The sequence below is a fragment of the Pleuronectes platessa genome, chromosome 17 (genome assembly GCF_947347685.1).
Source record: "Pleuronectes platessa chromosome 17, fPlePla1.1, whole genome shotgun sequence".
NCBI classification, from domain to species: domain Eukaryota; kingdom Metazoa; phylum Chordata; class Actinopteri; order Pleuronectiformes; family Pleuronectidae; genus Pleuronectes; species Pleuronectes platessa.
In genome coordinates, this window is record NC_070642.1 from 20662945 (window position 1) to 20679115 (window position 16171).

General features: G+C 36.5%; 4 protein-coding genes across 4 annotated transcripts in view; 1 reads left to right on the forward strand and 3 right to left on the reverse strand.

The window, feature by feature from the left end:
• Positions 1-16171, forward strand: part of LOC128459920 (exostosin-1) — a 180328-nt gene that overhangs the window by 85034 nt on the left and 79123 nt on the right.
• Positions 3807-5031, reverse strand: LOC128459921 (pleurocidin-like peptide WF4). Its single transcript, XM_053444881.1, has 4 exons — positions 4879-5031; positions 4568-4758; positions 4105-4135; positions 3807-4011 (listed from the first exon to the last, which is right to left on the reverse strand). Exons 2-4 carry the CDS (start codon positions 4755-4757, stop codon positions 3894-3896), a joined length of 339 nt encoding a protein of 112 aa, XP_053300856.1. The 5' UTR covers position 4758; positions 4879-5031; the 3' UTR covers positions 3807-3893.
• LOC128459922 (pleurocidin-like peptide WF4) lies at positions 8254-9462 on the reverse strand. Its single transcript, XM_053444882.1, has 4 exons — positions 9329-9462; positions 9071-9210; positions 8562-8592; positions 8254-8464 (listed from the first exon to the last, which is right to left on the reverse strand). The coding sequence occupies exons 2-4, from the start codon at positions 9207-9209 to the stop codon at positions 8341-8343; spliced, it is 294 nt and encodes a 97-aa protein (XP_053300857.1). The 5' UTR covers position 9210; positions 9329-9462; the 3' UTR covers positions 8254-8340.
• LOC128459923 (pleurocidin-like peptide WF3) lies at positions 14603-15601 on the reverse strand. Its single transcript, XM_053444883.1, has 4 exons — positions 15464-15601; positions 15247-15347; positions 14852-14870; positions 14603-14754 (listed from the first exon to the last, which is right to left on the reverse strand). The coding sequence occupies exons 2-4, from the start codon at positions 15344-15346 to the stop codon at positions 14667-14669; spliced, it is 207 nt and encodes a 68-aa protein (XP_053300858.1). The 5' UTR covers position 15347; positions 15464-15601; the 3' UTR covers positions 14603-14666.

Here is a 16171-nt window from a genome sequence, read left to right on the forward strand (position 1 = left end):
ACATCCGTCATGAGTCTTTATTATGGTCACAATTAGACCAAACTTACTGTGACACATGCAGTTGAAGGAGTATAAAATAGGATTGTGGGAGTTTTATCATTGTATGAACTCTATATGATAAACTTTAATATCAGGAACATTAATAATAATAACAATTCTAAAAAGACACTTTACAGGATAAATAAAACAGAAAGCAGATAATATCTATAAATATACAATACATCCCAATAAAACATTAAAAGGAGGTCTGGGTTTGGCACTTTACTACTAACAACAGTTATTAGAATATAATTATTACCTTGCAGCATTCCTCAGGTTTTTGTTATCTCTATATTCTAAACAGAAAAGGAGAATAAAATGGCATCAACACAGTTTAATAGTATCATGTCATTACTAAAGATCACTTGTTTACGTTTAAAATATCTCCCCTATATACCACTGATTATATAAACCCATGTACCCCAACAAAACGGATTCTTAAATAAATTATAATCAGACACAATTGTATTAATGTAAAATATGTTTTCTTAGGACAGGTTATAATCAACAACTCTGATGTTACAGCTTTATTTGAGATTCCTGTTGGCTGCAGGAAAACATATCAGTGAACAGTAGCTGTTCCACAGGCCCAAGGTTCCCAGCCTAATTTTCTTATTCAAGAAACCTTCAGCCCAAATCCAGATGAAGTCTTTCGGCTGCGATTTACCTCTCCATCCTCGCCTTGCACCTTTAAAGATGGCTTTGAGATGCCTGAAAAACCCCTCCCCGGGTTCGGCCATGAATACGACCAGCGACAGCACCAGAAAGATCATGAGGTACTTCATCCTGGAAAACAAAGACCCTCAGTTACAGCAGGTCGTGTGGATCCAGGCCTTTAGATTTACTAGTGAGGGTGAAACTCTGACGTCTTACCTCACGATAGATCGACAGGAGAGAGCTGAGAGGCCCAGGTGATGTGAAACTGAGGCGGAGGGTTGTGGGTTACCTGTCTCCTAACAGGGGCAGTAGCTAATCCAGTTGTTCAGCCTGAGTGAAGTATTTGTCCATTTTGCATTTTTAACAAAAAATATTGTGCAATATCATGTTGCGCAGGCGGAGGCTGTTGATCTAATCTCCACTTCTTATGTAACTTCTACAAACCCAACTTCCACTTTGTCTGAAATACATGTGAAGAAACTGTATATAGTGGGTTTTTTAAAATGTCATGTCTTGAGTAATACACAAATACAAACACAGACGGTTTCAGCCATTACATTTTTAATATGTCATTGCTCTTTCTTCACAATTCAACCCATGTGATGAAATGTGCTATGTAGAAATTGTGGATTTGATGGAATTAAAAATAAAAACATTATACCCTGTTCTCCGCAGGGTTTTAAATAGTCTCAAATTCATAAAGCAGAATTTCTGGCCTTAAAGCTGTAAATATACGCGGAAAAAAAAAAATATGTTCAGGTAGGTATTTTTCTTTCTTTCAGTTCAATTTGAAATAATGTCTCAAGAGGATATATATGGTGGCATGCTTGGTTTGTAAAGTCTGTGTGTGTTGTAGTTCTTTCTAAACGATACGGATAGTAGCACGCTGTCTTAAAACTACTAATGAGACCAACGTGGAACTGATAACTACACTTAAGCTTTGCTGTCTGAAAGATAACGTGGAGTTTCCAGGGTTCTTCTCGACTCGGGTCCTTCATTTACAGGGAAGTGTCAGTAATTCTGGGACTCTGATGTTCCTTCACATCTGTCGTGGTTGACATACGTCTTGAATTTCACTCATTATGGTCTTAAAGAGTTTAAACTTGTTGAAACCTGCACAGAAAACTTAGTTGGGGATTGAAATGAGCAGCTGGTGTGGTTTCACTACTCTGCTGCTCTCGGTGTACACAAAAATACAAATTATGTCTTACAGTAAAAAACAGATCCCACTTATTCACCAAAGCTTGACGGAAACTATGTTTTTGGAAGATCATTTATGAAAGAACTCGGATATTATGTGATACTTTTATGTATCAAAGCATAAAACTAAACCTGAGTGTGTGTGAGGAGCCTGAGTGAAGCTTGAAGAAGTAGTGAGTGTGATACTTGCTGATGTGTTGGGGAAGTTTGCAGGTGGTCATTTTGATGCCAAGTCACCGGTGTTGTGTAAGATCAGCTATCAGCGATCAGCACATTGATGCTGAAGCTTTCGACACCTCGTCTCTCTTGTTTCATCTTGTTTTAACTGTATTTGTAACCCTGTACATTTAGTATCAATACAGTGAAGACAAATAACAAAGTGCTTAACTTCAATTCCAAATGCATTAGAGGGGTTATGTTAATTAAACTTAATGTTAATTAAGTTTCTTTTGGGACAAATTTGATTTCAATTGTTGCTGCAGCAGGTCGGTGCATGTGAGGATCAAAATAAACCTCAATATTAATTTCATTGAAGGAACATGCTAATCAAAGGCCTTTTGGATTGTTATTTTGATTATTATTGAAATAAAAGTGATTCTGCTTGAACAAATATATCGGCTGCTCATATGGTTTCGTTCAAATATTTTCCATGTAATAATCAAATAACTACCGTTACCCCACCATGGTCGCCCCCGTGAGAAAGCATTCCAAAAAAACACTCTACAGGTTCAAACATGACGAAGACCATGAACAACATGAGGAAGGCGGCGTAGAGCTTCGTCCGACAAAAAAAAAAGAATAAAAAGTTGGTCATTTTAATGCCAAATCACCGGTGTTGTGTAAGATCAGCTATCAGCGATCAGCACATTTATGCTGAAGCTTTCGACACCTCGTATCTCTTGTTTCATCTTGTTTTAACTGTATTTGTAACACTGTACATTTAGTATCAATACAGTAAAGACAAATAACAAAGTGCTTAACCTTAACTCCAAATGCATTAGAGGGGTAGACGTTGAGTTCAGTAAATGTCAGTGACCTCCACACTCAGATGTGATAGAACAGACAGCATGAATGTGCAGCTCACAAATATAAATATAGACATCTCCATGAAGTTATCTCTGACTGTATTGTTGTTGTTTTCAATTTGTGCGTATTTTATATAAATCATATAGTAAATGGAGGCTTCCTTGAGATCGTATCCATCTTTCTTAAAGTTCTTGTGTTTACTTGACAGAGTGATGCATCCTGCCGACACAACAACACGTATTCTCCTGACTCATATTTAATTCCACTAAATATTATATAAAAAATATAATCCCTTTGGTTCAATGCTGCTGAGTCTGTGCATTGCTTTGGCTCCAGTGACATATGAATACCAGTAAATCTCCTGCAGTTTGGCTTCTGGTTTTCTTCTGTATTGTGACTTTAGTTTTTCTGTATAAGTAAAAGTATATACGCTACAAGTCTTTCTTTGTCTCAGCATCAGGAGGATACAAGTCTTCTCCTGTTTTCTCTTCCACTCTATTGTTGTAATAAATCCATCAGATAGAAGTAATCCAAATACTTTATACACTAAACACTATACTCTATTTATTGCACTCTATTGGATTGCAGTTACTTTAAAGTGTGTAACAAACATGCAGTAAATGCTTTGTATGAATGTGTAATAAGTTATCATTTAGAAGTTTTATTACTCTTTGTTGTAACATTGAGTTAAACCCACCAACAGTTAAAATATCTGTACAGTAAGATTAGGGGAGTCTTCATTGTAATTTCTTAAATCTCATATTTGAATAAGACACAGAGAAATGTTTTGACTTCCTAAAATTTAGATTTTTCTCAGTTTTCCCAAATTATTCAAATGTCGCTCAAAAACACATCAATGCAAAAGAACATATATCCAGTCATGGTTGCTGTTGAGGCTAAATGTTTTATTTATTTCAATGAAAAGCAAGAAGCATTATATATGATCTGAAGATTCCTTCAGGGCGACTTCTTCAGTCAAAAAAAATGAGACTGGGGCTGTCATCGTCTGAGCGCTTGGCGAGCTCCTGCTGCTCCTCGTAATCCTGCCCCTGCGCCTGCTCGTAGTCCTGCCCCGGCATTATGGCATTGCTGGAGAGAGTCAGTGAGACAAGAGAAGTTGTGAATAACAGTACTGATGATAATACTATAAAAATACACAGTATTGATGGTGGAAGTCCTTACCCAAGGGCGTCCACGGCAAGCCCCCCGAGACCTGTGTAAAAAACACATGATGATAAACTCAAGCAAATTATATTAAATGACAATTAAGGCATTTCCAGAACACAATTATTAGGACTATCAGTTAACAGTTAAACATTTTTAAACTATTGGTTTAAAAAAAGATCTGAGTAATGGAAAGATTAACTCTCCTATAGCAGTGTACTTTAAATTCTTCTGAGACAAATTAGATTTCAAATGTTGCCGCAGCAGGTTGGTGCATGTGAGAATCAAAATAAATTACTATGTCCATTTCATTGAAGGAACATGCTAATCAAAGGCCTTTTAGGTTGTTATTTTGATTATTATTGAAATCAAATTGATTCTATTTGGCAAAATATATTGACTACTTATTTGTGTAACTTGCCAGCAATGTAATATAAAAAATATTTGCAATGTAAAAACCAAATTAATTCCATTACTCTACCTGAACCAATCCCGCCAATCACGCCGCCAAGAAAATCGTCCGTATGAGGGGGCTTACGAGAGGGCTTATGAGAGGGCCTACGAGAGGGCTTACGAGAGGGCTTACGACGGCGCCCAGGCCAACGACTCTCTCCGAGATCAACCATGAGGATGAAGATGAACAATATGAGGAAGGTGGCGGTGAACTTCATCCTACAAAAACAACAACAGAAATAAAAAGATCGTTAACATTTGCATCATACAGTAACAAGCTGAGTACATTTTCCTAAATGCTTGGTCTCGTCTAAATGAGTTTTAAAAAATCGATCTTACCTGTCGAATACAAAGTGAGCTTTGTGAGATTCAAAGGTGAAATCTGTTGTCTACTCTACAGAGGCAACTCTTTATATACACATAATTGACTTCATCGTCATTGTGTAACATTTAGAGTTTTAACAGGAGGAGCTCACATAGTGGTTGATAATTCAACAACTAGAAAACACAGAACTACTCCTATCACTTCCTCACTTTGGAGATTCTGGTTAATTGGTTGAGTGGTTGTTACAACAATCGTCTATTCACTTCATGAAGCAACACTTAGTTAGCCTGACGTTGTCAGACTCACAATTCTAGTCAGAATGTGAGTCTGAGACCGCTCCATTGGGCTGTGATTATGGGGCGTGTTTCAACTGACCAGGAAGTAAAATTCTTCTTCGCTCAATTGGATAGACCTACAACCAATCAGAGCAACGTAGTATGTGACGTATGCTAAGCAACGCATTGTGAGTTATTTACTAACGCCGGGTTCACACCGGACGCTTCAGCGCAGCGCCAAGCCTTAAATAACAGCTGGCTCCCATCCACTCCCATGTTAAAACTTTGTGCCGGTCACACCGGCTCGCGGACATTATTAAATGTCCCCCTCTTCCCATCCACTACAGCCACACAAGCAGTGATACAGATAAAAAGAGCGAGAGAGGGGGCTACGTATTCTCCACATAGGCTTGAGTGGAGAATACGTAATTTACCCCCGACACCCGACATTTAACGGAGCAAACAGCGAAGTTCTTCAACATGGATGACATTAAATTAATAATTGAAGTGGAGAAGTACAGTGAGTTGTATGATCCTCGGAACATGTTGTACAAAGACAACACCAAAAAAGACAAATGTTGGGACGCTGTTGCTTAATGTTGGAGCAACAAGTAAGTATATGCTTTTAATCTACTGGATCAACGGGTGATATTATTAGCGCTGCCCGGCGGTTCAGCGTCGCTTCAGTGTCCGGTGTGAACAGCCAAGCGCCGGGGCGATAGGGATTAGCGCGGTGCTTTGGCGTCGCCTCCACGTTCTGTGTTCCTCTTTCAAAATGAATGCGCTGTCGATGTCTTCTAAAACAGACTCAATGGCAGCATCTACACATCTCAGCTCGCCAGCGGCAGGCATGTTTGTTGAAAATGAATTCAACCCGAGGGCACTTTGATGACGTGGTTGATTACGTTACCGTTGATCATCTGTCCATCATCGTATAAAGCCCGCCCTGACAATCTGATTGGCCCGGTCGGGCATAATTTCTCCTCAACGGAGCGACTCCAGACCGAACTTCCCGACCTAAAATGTTGTGGGCGGGGCTATGTTCGTCTGGCATCCAGGCTAACACTTAGTGGCTGCAACTCCAGAAATGTGAGGATGATTTGCAGTTTAAGTCAATAGAGTAAAACTAGTAGAAGTCCTTAGACATTAGTTTTATTAATCTTGTGAAAAAGAACTGCTCCCAGTATAGAGTCACGTAGGACATCGTGAACTATTTTCTATGAGATTGAAGTGCTGTCAAAGTGGAGATATGTTTCATCTGCCTGTGCTTTGCCTGTTTAAACTGAACAATTTCCCGTTGAATTCTATTTTCACTAATGCTCACCGTTAAAAGAGAGAATCATAGAAACTTTGCTCAGACTGTAGCTAATCACTGCTCGGTAACATGAGACCTAAGGCATAACCACCATCGATGAGTCTGATGGAGAGAGTCAGGGCGTCAAGAGAAGTTGTTAATAACAGTACTGATGATAATACTATTAAACTAACACAGTCATCATGGTAGAAGTCCCTTACCAATGGATCAACCTGCCACCTGTGTAAAAACAAACAAAAGACATGGTGATAAACTCAAGCAAAGTATATTAAATGACAATTAACACATTTCCATTACACAATTATTTGGACTATTAGTTAACTGTTAAACAATTAAACATACAGATGATGTTTTAAACATACTTTTAAGTAGTTTTCAATCTTGACTGGTAACATCAGAATGTATGTTTTATTATTTTAGCATAAAGATCCTGTTATTTTTATAGATCAGCTATCAGCGATCAGCACATTGATGCTGAAGCTTTCGACACCTCGTCTCTCTTGTTTCATCTTGTTTTAACTGTATTTGTAACCCTGTACATTTAGTATCAATACAGTGAAGACAAATAACAAAGTGCTTAACTTCAATTCCAAATGCATTAGAGGGGTAGACGTTGAGTTCAGTAAACGTCAGTGGCCTCCACACTCAGATGTGATAGAACAGGCAGCATGAATGTGCAGCTCACGAATATAAATATAGACTTCTCCATGAAGTTATCTCTGACTGTATTGTTTGTTTTTTTAATATTATTTGTACGTATTTAATATAAATCATATAGTAAATGGAGGTTTCCTTGAGATCGTATCCATCTTTCTAAAAGTTATTGTGTTTACTTGACAGAGTGATGCATCCTGCCAACACAACAACACGTATTCTCCTGACTCATATTTAATTCCGCTAAATATTATTAAAAAAAATATGCATATTCTGTCTTGTTTTTTATTCAATACTTTTCATTCCACCTGGACAAAAGTACAGTTAAACCCATTGGTTCACTGCTGCTGAGTCTGTGCATTGCTTTGGCTCCAGTGACATATGAATACCAGTAAATCTGCTGCAGTTTGGCTTCTGGTTTTCTTCTGTATTGTGACTTTAACTTATGCTCCCATCGTGTTTATAGTTTTTCTGTATAAGTAAAAGTATCAAGGCTACAAGTATTTCTTCTTTTGACTTCTCAGCATCAGGAGGATACAAGTCTTCTGCTGTTTTCTCTTCCTCTCCATTGTTGTGCAGGAAGCCAACTTTGTCTGGTTTTATCTGACTTGTAAACCCTAATTCCATTAGTTGAAAGCAGAGGTCTTCAACAGGGGGTCCGTGACCCCTGGGGGGTCCGCGGAGATACTGCAGGGGGGTCGCAAATGTTTGGGTTGTTAGACCATTTTTTTGTTTTTTCAGGAAGCCAACTTTGTCTGTTTTTATCTGACTTGTAAACCCTAATTCCATTAGTTTAAAGTTATCCAACTACTTTATACACTAAACAATATACACTATTTATTGCACTATATTGGATTGCAGTGTGTAAAATCGTGCAGTAAATGTTTTGTATGAATGTTTTATTAGTTATCAGTAAGAAGTTATAGTACACTTTGTAGTAACATTGATTTAAACCCCCCAACAGTTAAAATATCTATACAATGAGATTAGAGGAGTCTTCATTGTCATTGTTAAATCTCATATTTGAATAGGAAACACAGAAATGTTTTGACATCCGAAAATTGAGATTCTTTCTTTGTTTTCCCAAATTATTCAAATGTCGCTCAACAATACATCAATGCAAAAGAACATATATCCAGTCATGGTTGCTGTTGCGGGTAAATGTATGATTTATTTCATTGAAAAGCAAGAAGCATTATATATCATCTGAAGGTTCCTTCAGGGCGACTTCTTCAGTCAAAAACAATAAGACTGGGGCTGTCATCGTCTGAGCGCTTGGCGAGCCGCTCGTATTCCTGCCCCTGCTGGTAGTCGTAATCCTGCCCCTGCCCCTGCCCCTGCCTATTCAACAAGGCACTGATGGAGAGAGTCAGCGAGACAAGAGAAGTTGTCAATAACAGTACTTGTCATAATACTCTAAAAATTACACAGTCATGATGGTAGAAGTCCTTACTCAATGGCCGCCCCGCCAAGTATCCCGGCACCTGTGTAAAAACAAACAAAAACATGATAATAACATCAAGCAAATGATATTTAATGACAGTTAATACATTTCCATAACACAATTATTAGGACTGTTAGATAATAGTTAAACAATTATACATGCAGATAATGTTTTATACATACTTTTAAGTAGTGTTCTATCTTGACTGGTAAAATCAGAATGTGTGTTGTATTATTTTATTTTATTATAACACTGTACTTTTAACTCTTCTGAGACAAATTTGATTTCAGATGTTGCCGCAGCAGGTCGGTGCATGTGAGAATCAAAATAAATTACAACGTCCATTTCATTGAAGGAACATGCTAATCAAAGGCCTTTTAGGTTGTTATTTTGATTATTATTGAAATCAAATTGATTCTATTTGGCCAAATATATTGACTACTTATTTTTGTGGTTTTCCAGCAATGTTATATAAAAACTATTTGCAAGAAAAAAGCAAATTAATTCCATGATTCTACCTTTACCAATCCTTGACAACCATCTGCCCTTTCCCTTCGACCCCTTTCCCTTCGACCCCTTTTTCTGACGACGACCTTCTCCGAGATCAACCATGAGGACGAAGATGAACAACAAGATGAAGGTGGCAGTGAACTTCATCCTACAAAAACAACAACAGAAATAAAAAGTTTGTTAACAATTGCATTATACAGTTACAAGCTGAGCACATTTCCAAATGCTTGGTCTCGTCTAACTTCGTTTTTAAATATCGATCTTACCTGTCGAATACAAAGTGAGCTTTGTGAGATTCAAAGGTGAAATCTGTTGTCTACTGTTAACAACAGAGGCAACTCTTTATATACACAAAACTGACTTCAATGTCATTGTGTAACATTTAGAGTTATAATAGGAGGAGCTCACATAGTGGTAGATGATTCAACAACTAGAAAACACAGGACAAGTCCTAACACTTCCTTACTTTGGAGATTCTGGTTAATTGGTTGAGTGGTTGTTAAAGCCATCTTCTATTCACTTCATGAAGCAGCACTTAGTGGCTGCAGCTCCAGAAATGTGAGAATGATTTGCAGTTTAAGTAAATAGAGTAAAAGAAATAGAAGACCTTAGACATTAGTTTTATTAATCTTGTGAAAAATAACTGTTTCCAGTATAGAGCCTTGTACGACACCATGATCTAAGAGATTGAAGTGCTGTCAAAGTGGAGATATGTTTCATCTGCCTGTGCTTTGCCTTTTTAAAGTAAACAATTTCCTGTTGAATTCTATTTTCACTAATGCTCACCGTTAAAAGAGAGATTCGTAGAAACTTTGCTCAGACTGTAGCTAATCACTGCTCGGTAACATGAGACATAAGGCCACTGAAATGCAGAGGAGTAGATCGGGGGTTGTAATAGACTACGTGTTTGTCGAGTTCCTGCTGCTCTTCGTAACCACCATCGATGAGTCTGATGGAGAGAGTCAGGGAGTCAAGAGAAGTTGTTAATAACAGTACTGATGATAATACTATTAAACTTACACAGTCATGATGTTATAAAGTCCCTAACCCATGGAGCAACCTGCCACCTGTGTAAAAACAAACAAAAAGACATGGTGATAAACTCAAGCAAAGTATATTAAATGACAGTTTATAGATTTCCATCACACAATTATTTGGAGTATTAGTTAACAGTTAACCAACTAAACATACAGATGATGTTTTCAACATACTTTTTAGTAGTTTTCAATCTTGACTGGTATGTTTTATTATTTTAGCATAAAGATCCAGTTATTTTATATTTTTTTAAACAAATCCAATTTATGCAAAGATTAAATCGCCTAGAAAATTTTAGCTAAGTTTCTTTTGGGACAAATTTGATTTCAATTGTTGCTGCAGCAGGTCGGTGCATGTGAGGATCAAAATAAACCTCAATATTAATTTCATTGAAGGAACATGCTAATCAAAGGCCTTTTTGATTGTTATTTTGATTATTATTGAAATAAAAGTGATTCTGCTTGAACAAATATATCGGCTGCTCATATGGTTTCGTTCAAATATTTGCTATGTAATAATCAAATAACTTCCGTGACCCCACCATGGTGGCCCCTGTGAGAAAGCATTCCAAAAAAACACTCTACAGGTTCAAACATGACGAAGACCATGAACAACATGAGGAAGGCGGCGTAGAGCTTCGTCCGACAAAAAAAAAAGAATAAAAAGGTGGTCATTTTAATGCCAAATCACCGGTGTTGTGTGAGATCAGCTATCAGCGATCAGCACATTTATGCTGAAGCTTTCGACACCTCGTATCTCTTGTTTCATCTTGTTTTAACTGTATTTGTAACACTGTACATTTAGTATCAATACAGTCAAGACATATAACAAAGTGCTTAACCTTAATTCCAAATGCATTAGAGGGGTAGACGTTGAGTTCAGTAAATGTCAGTGACCTCCACACTCAGATGTGATAGAACAGGCAGCATGAATGTGCAGCCCACAAATATAAATATAGACTTCTCCATGAAGTTATCTCTGACTGTATTGTTGTTTTTTAAATATTATTTGTATGTATTTTATATAAATCGTATAGTAAATGGAGGTTTCCTTGAGATCGTATCCATCTTTCTTAAAGTTCTTGTGTTTACTTGACAGAGTGATGCATCCTGCCAACACAACAACACGTATTCTCCTGACTGATATTTAATTCCACTAAATATTATTAAAAAAAATATGCATATTCTGTCTTGTTTTTTTATTCAATACTTTTCATTCCACCAATTAAAAATGAAAAAAATTCCAACATATTGTAGCGAACAGATAAATGGAAGATGTTATCTTTCAGTCACCAATGCACGCAGTGCAGCTCCTATACCTTGCACATGTTTAAAATAAAAACGTGAATATATTAACCTGTGTATTATTTGAATAGCTTAGTATTGAATGCACAATACCAGGGTAGCTATGTTTATACATAGTACTAGGCCCAGTTTAATATAATTTTTTTTTTGATACAATATATATAGTATGTGGGTCCCTGCTCCATCTCTCCACCCGTTTGGTGGTCCTTGGCCTGAAAAACGTTGAAGACCCCTGGTTTAAAGTTACCCAAATACTTTATATACTAAACAATATACACAATTAACTGCAGTATATTGGATTGCAGTTACTTTACAGTGTGTAACAAACGTGCAGTAAATGTTTTGTATGAATGTGTTATTAGTTATTAGTTAGAAGTTTTAATACTCTTTGTAGTAACTTGGATTTAAATCCCCCAAAAGTTAAAAGATCTATATAGTGAGATTACAGGAGTCTTCATTGTCATTTCTTAAATCTTATATTTGAATGAGACACAGAAAAATGTTTTGACATCCAAAAATTTAGATTTTTTCTCAGTTTTCCCAAATTATTCAAATGTTGCTCAACAATACATCAATGCAAAAGAACATATATGCAGTCATGGTTGCTGTTGCGGGTAAATGTTTGATTTATTTCATTGAAAAGCAAGAAGCATTTCATATCAATTCAAAAGTTCCTTCAGGGCGACCTCTTCAGTCAAAAAAAATAAGACTGGGGCTGTCATCGTCTAAGCGCTTGTCGAGTTCCTGCTGCTCGTCGTTACTTTGACGCCCTTGGTTCATTCTGATGGAGAGTCAGAGAGACAATAGATGTTGTCAATAACAGCATTGATGATAATACTATAAAAATACACATGAATGATGGTAGAAGTCCTTACCCATGGAGAAAACCTCCAACCGTTGTAAAAACAAACAAAAAGCACATAGTGTTAAATTCAAGCAAATGATATTAAATGACAATTAATACATTTCCATTACACAATTATTGGGACTATTAGTAAACAGTTATACATACAGATGATGTTTTATGCGTACTTTTAAGTAGTGTTAATTATTGACTGGTAAAATCAGAATGTATGTTTTATTATTTTCTAATAGAGAACCAGGTATTCTATATTTAAAAAACTAATCCGATTAATGGAAGATTAAATTGCCTAGAAAAACGTACAAAGAATTCTTCTGAGACAAATTTGATTTCAAATGCTGCCGCAGCAGGTCGGTGCATGTGAGAATCAAAATAATTTACAATGTCCATTTCATTGACGGAACATGCTAATCAAAGGCCTTTTAGGGTGTTATTGATTATTATTGAAATCAAAGTGATTCTAATTGGCCAAACATATTGACTACTGATATATGCGATTTATCAGCTGTTATATACAAATATTTGCAATGTAAAAAGCAAATGAATTCCTTGAATGTACCTGTTAAACCATTTGAGATTGCCTTTAGAGAACCACACTCTCCAGGTCCAGACATGAGGACAACCATGGACAACACCAGGAAGGCGGCAGCGAACTTCATCCTACAAAAACAACATAAGAACAAAAAGAGTGTTAACATTTGCATTATACAGTAACAAGCTGAGCACATTTCCCAAATGCTTGGTCTCGTCTAAATGAGTTTAAAATAGATCGATCTTACCTGTCGAATACAAAGTGAGCTTTGTGAGATTCAAAGGTGAAATCTGTTGTCTACTCTACAGAGGTAATTCTTTATATACACAGAACTGACCTCATCGTCATTGAGTAACATTTAGAGTTTTAACAGGAGGAGCTCACATAGTGGTAGATAATTCATAAAATAAGAAAACACAGGACCTCGTCCCCCTCTCACTTCCTCACTTTGTAGATTCTGGTTAATTGGGTGAGTGGTTGTTACAACAATCGTCTATTCACGTCATGAAGCAACACTGAGTTGCTGCAGCTACAGAAATGTGAGGATGATTTACAATTTAAGTAAATACAGTAAAAACAGTAAAAGACTTTACGCATTAGTTGTATTAAACTTGTGAAAAAAACCTTCTCCCAGTATAGAGCCTTGTAGGACACCATGAACTATTTTCTATGAGATTGAAGTGCTGTCAAAGTGGAGATATTTTTTCATCTGATTGTGCTTTACCTGTTCAAACTGAACAATTTCCCGTTGATTTCCATTTTCACTAATAATCACCGTTAAAAGAGAGCATTGTAGAGGCTCTGCTCAGACTGTAGCTAATCACTGCTCAGTAACATGAGACACAAGGCCACTGAGAATCAGAGGAACAGTGGCAGATAACAAACAAGCATGTGCATTATATACTGAGCATTAAGCATCTTCACTGACAGAAGCAGCTTTCCTGTATTAGTGACGGTCATGTAAGTGGAGATGTGCAATTTCAGAAATAGGCAACAATTTTTTCACAAGTGATATTTACAAATAGTGACTTGGTCTCAATGAAGATTCTTTAAAAGTATATATTCTGTCTTCTTTTTTTTTATTCAATACTTTTCATTCCACCTGGACCAAAGTACAGTTAAACCCTTTGGTTCACTGCTGCTGAGTCTGTGCATTGCTTTGGCTCCAGTGACATAATGAATACCAGTAAATCTGCTGCAGTTTGGCTTCTGGTTTTCTTCTGTATTGTGACTTTAACTTATGCTCCCATCGTGTTTATAGTTTTTCTGTATAAGTAAAAGTTTCAACGCTAGAAGTCTTTCTTCTTCTCAGCATCAGGAGGATACAAGTCTTCTGCTATTTTCTCTTCAACTCCATTGTTGTGCAGGAAGCTAACTTTGTCTGGTTTTATCTGACTTGTAAACCCTAATTCCATTAGTTTTAAGTAATCCAAATACTTTATACACTAAACAATATACACTATTTATTGCACTATATTGGTTTGCAGTTACTTTACAGTGTGTAACAAACGTGCAGTAAATGTTTTGCATGAATTTGTTATCAGTTAGAAGTTTTAATACTCTTCGTTACTCTACTCTACTGTTCGTTGTAACATTGAGTTAACATTGAGTTAAACCCCCCAACATTTAAATTATCTATACAGTAAGATTAGAGGAGTCTTCATTGTCATTGTTAAACCTCATATTTAAATAAGACACAAAGAAATGTTTTGACATCCCAAAATTAAGATTTGTTCTCAGTTTTCCAAAATTATTCAATTGTCGCTCAACAATACATCAATGCAAAAGAACATATATCCAGTCATGGTTGCTGTTGCGGGTAAATATTCAATTTATTTCATTGAAAAGCAAGAAGCATTATATATCATTCTTCAGTCAAAAACAATAGCACTGGGGTTGTCATCGACTGAGCGCTTGTCGAGCTCCTGCTGCTCGTCGTAACTGTGACCATGGATGAGTCTGATGGAAAGAGTCAGCGAGACAAGAGAAGTTTTCAATAACAGTACTGATGATAATACTATTAAAAATACACAGTCATGATGGTAGAAGTCCTTACCCATGGATCGCCCTGATACCTGTGTAAAAACAAACAAAGCACACATTGATAAATTCAAGCAAATTATGTCAATTAACACATTTCCATAGCACAATTATCTGGACTAGTATTTAATTATACATACTGATGATGGTGTTTTACATACTTTTAAGTAGTTTTCAATCTTGAGTGGTAAAATCTGAATTTATGTTTAATTTTTTTAGCATAAAGATCCAGTTATTCTATATTTTTAAAAACAAATGTAATTAATGCAATTATTAAATGGCCTAGTGATTGTTATTTTGATCATTATTGAAATCAAAGTGCTTCTTCTTGGCCACATATATTGACAACTCATATAGTATGTTATATTCAAATATTTGCCATGTAAAAATGTATTAATTGAGTGACTCTACCGTGGTGGATACCGCGAAAAAGAAATCCCAAGAAACACTCTCCAGGTTCAGCCATCAGGACGACCAGGAACAGCACCAGGAAGGCGGCAGCCAACTTCATCCTACAAAAACAACAGAACAAAAAGATTGTTAACATTTGCATTGTACAGTTAGAAGCTGATCACATTTCCCAAATGCTTGGTCTCGTCTAAATGAGTTTGAAACATATTGATCTTACCTGTCGAATACAAAGTGAGCTTTGTGAGATTCAAAGGTGAAATCTGTTGTCTAGTGATAACAACAGATGCAACTCTTTATATACACAGGACTGACTTCCTAGTCACTGTGTTACATTTAGAGTTATTACAGGAGGGGCTCAGATTGTGGTAGATAATTCAACAGCTACAAAACACAGGACCTAGTCCTCCTCTCACTTCCTCACTGTCAAGATTCTAAATCAATAATAGTAATCAATTCATTATTTGTCACCTGATTTGATGATCTATTCACTTTTATGAAGCAACGCTTAGTGGCTGCAGCTCCAGAAATGTGAGGATGATTTGCAGTTTAAGTATATAGAGTAAAAGTAGTAGAAGACTTTACACATTAGTTTTATTGAGCTTGTGAAAAAGATACTGCTCTCAGTATTGGGCCTTGTAGGACACCACAAACTCTTTTCTATGAGATTAAAGTGCTGTCAAATTGGAGATATTCTTTTTCATCTGCCTGTGCTTTGGTTTTTAACTGGATCATTTCCTGTTGAATTCTATTTTCACTAATAGTCACTTTTAAAATAGAGAATCAGACTGTAGCTAATCACTGCTCGGTAACGTGAGAAATAAGGCCACGGAAAAGCAGAGGAATTGTGGCAGCTAACAAAGTTCTGGTTTGACTTTTGGCTTATATGGCCAAAAATATTTCACATTTCAATGGAAAACTAACAAAT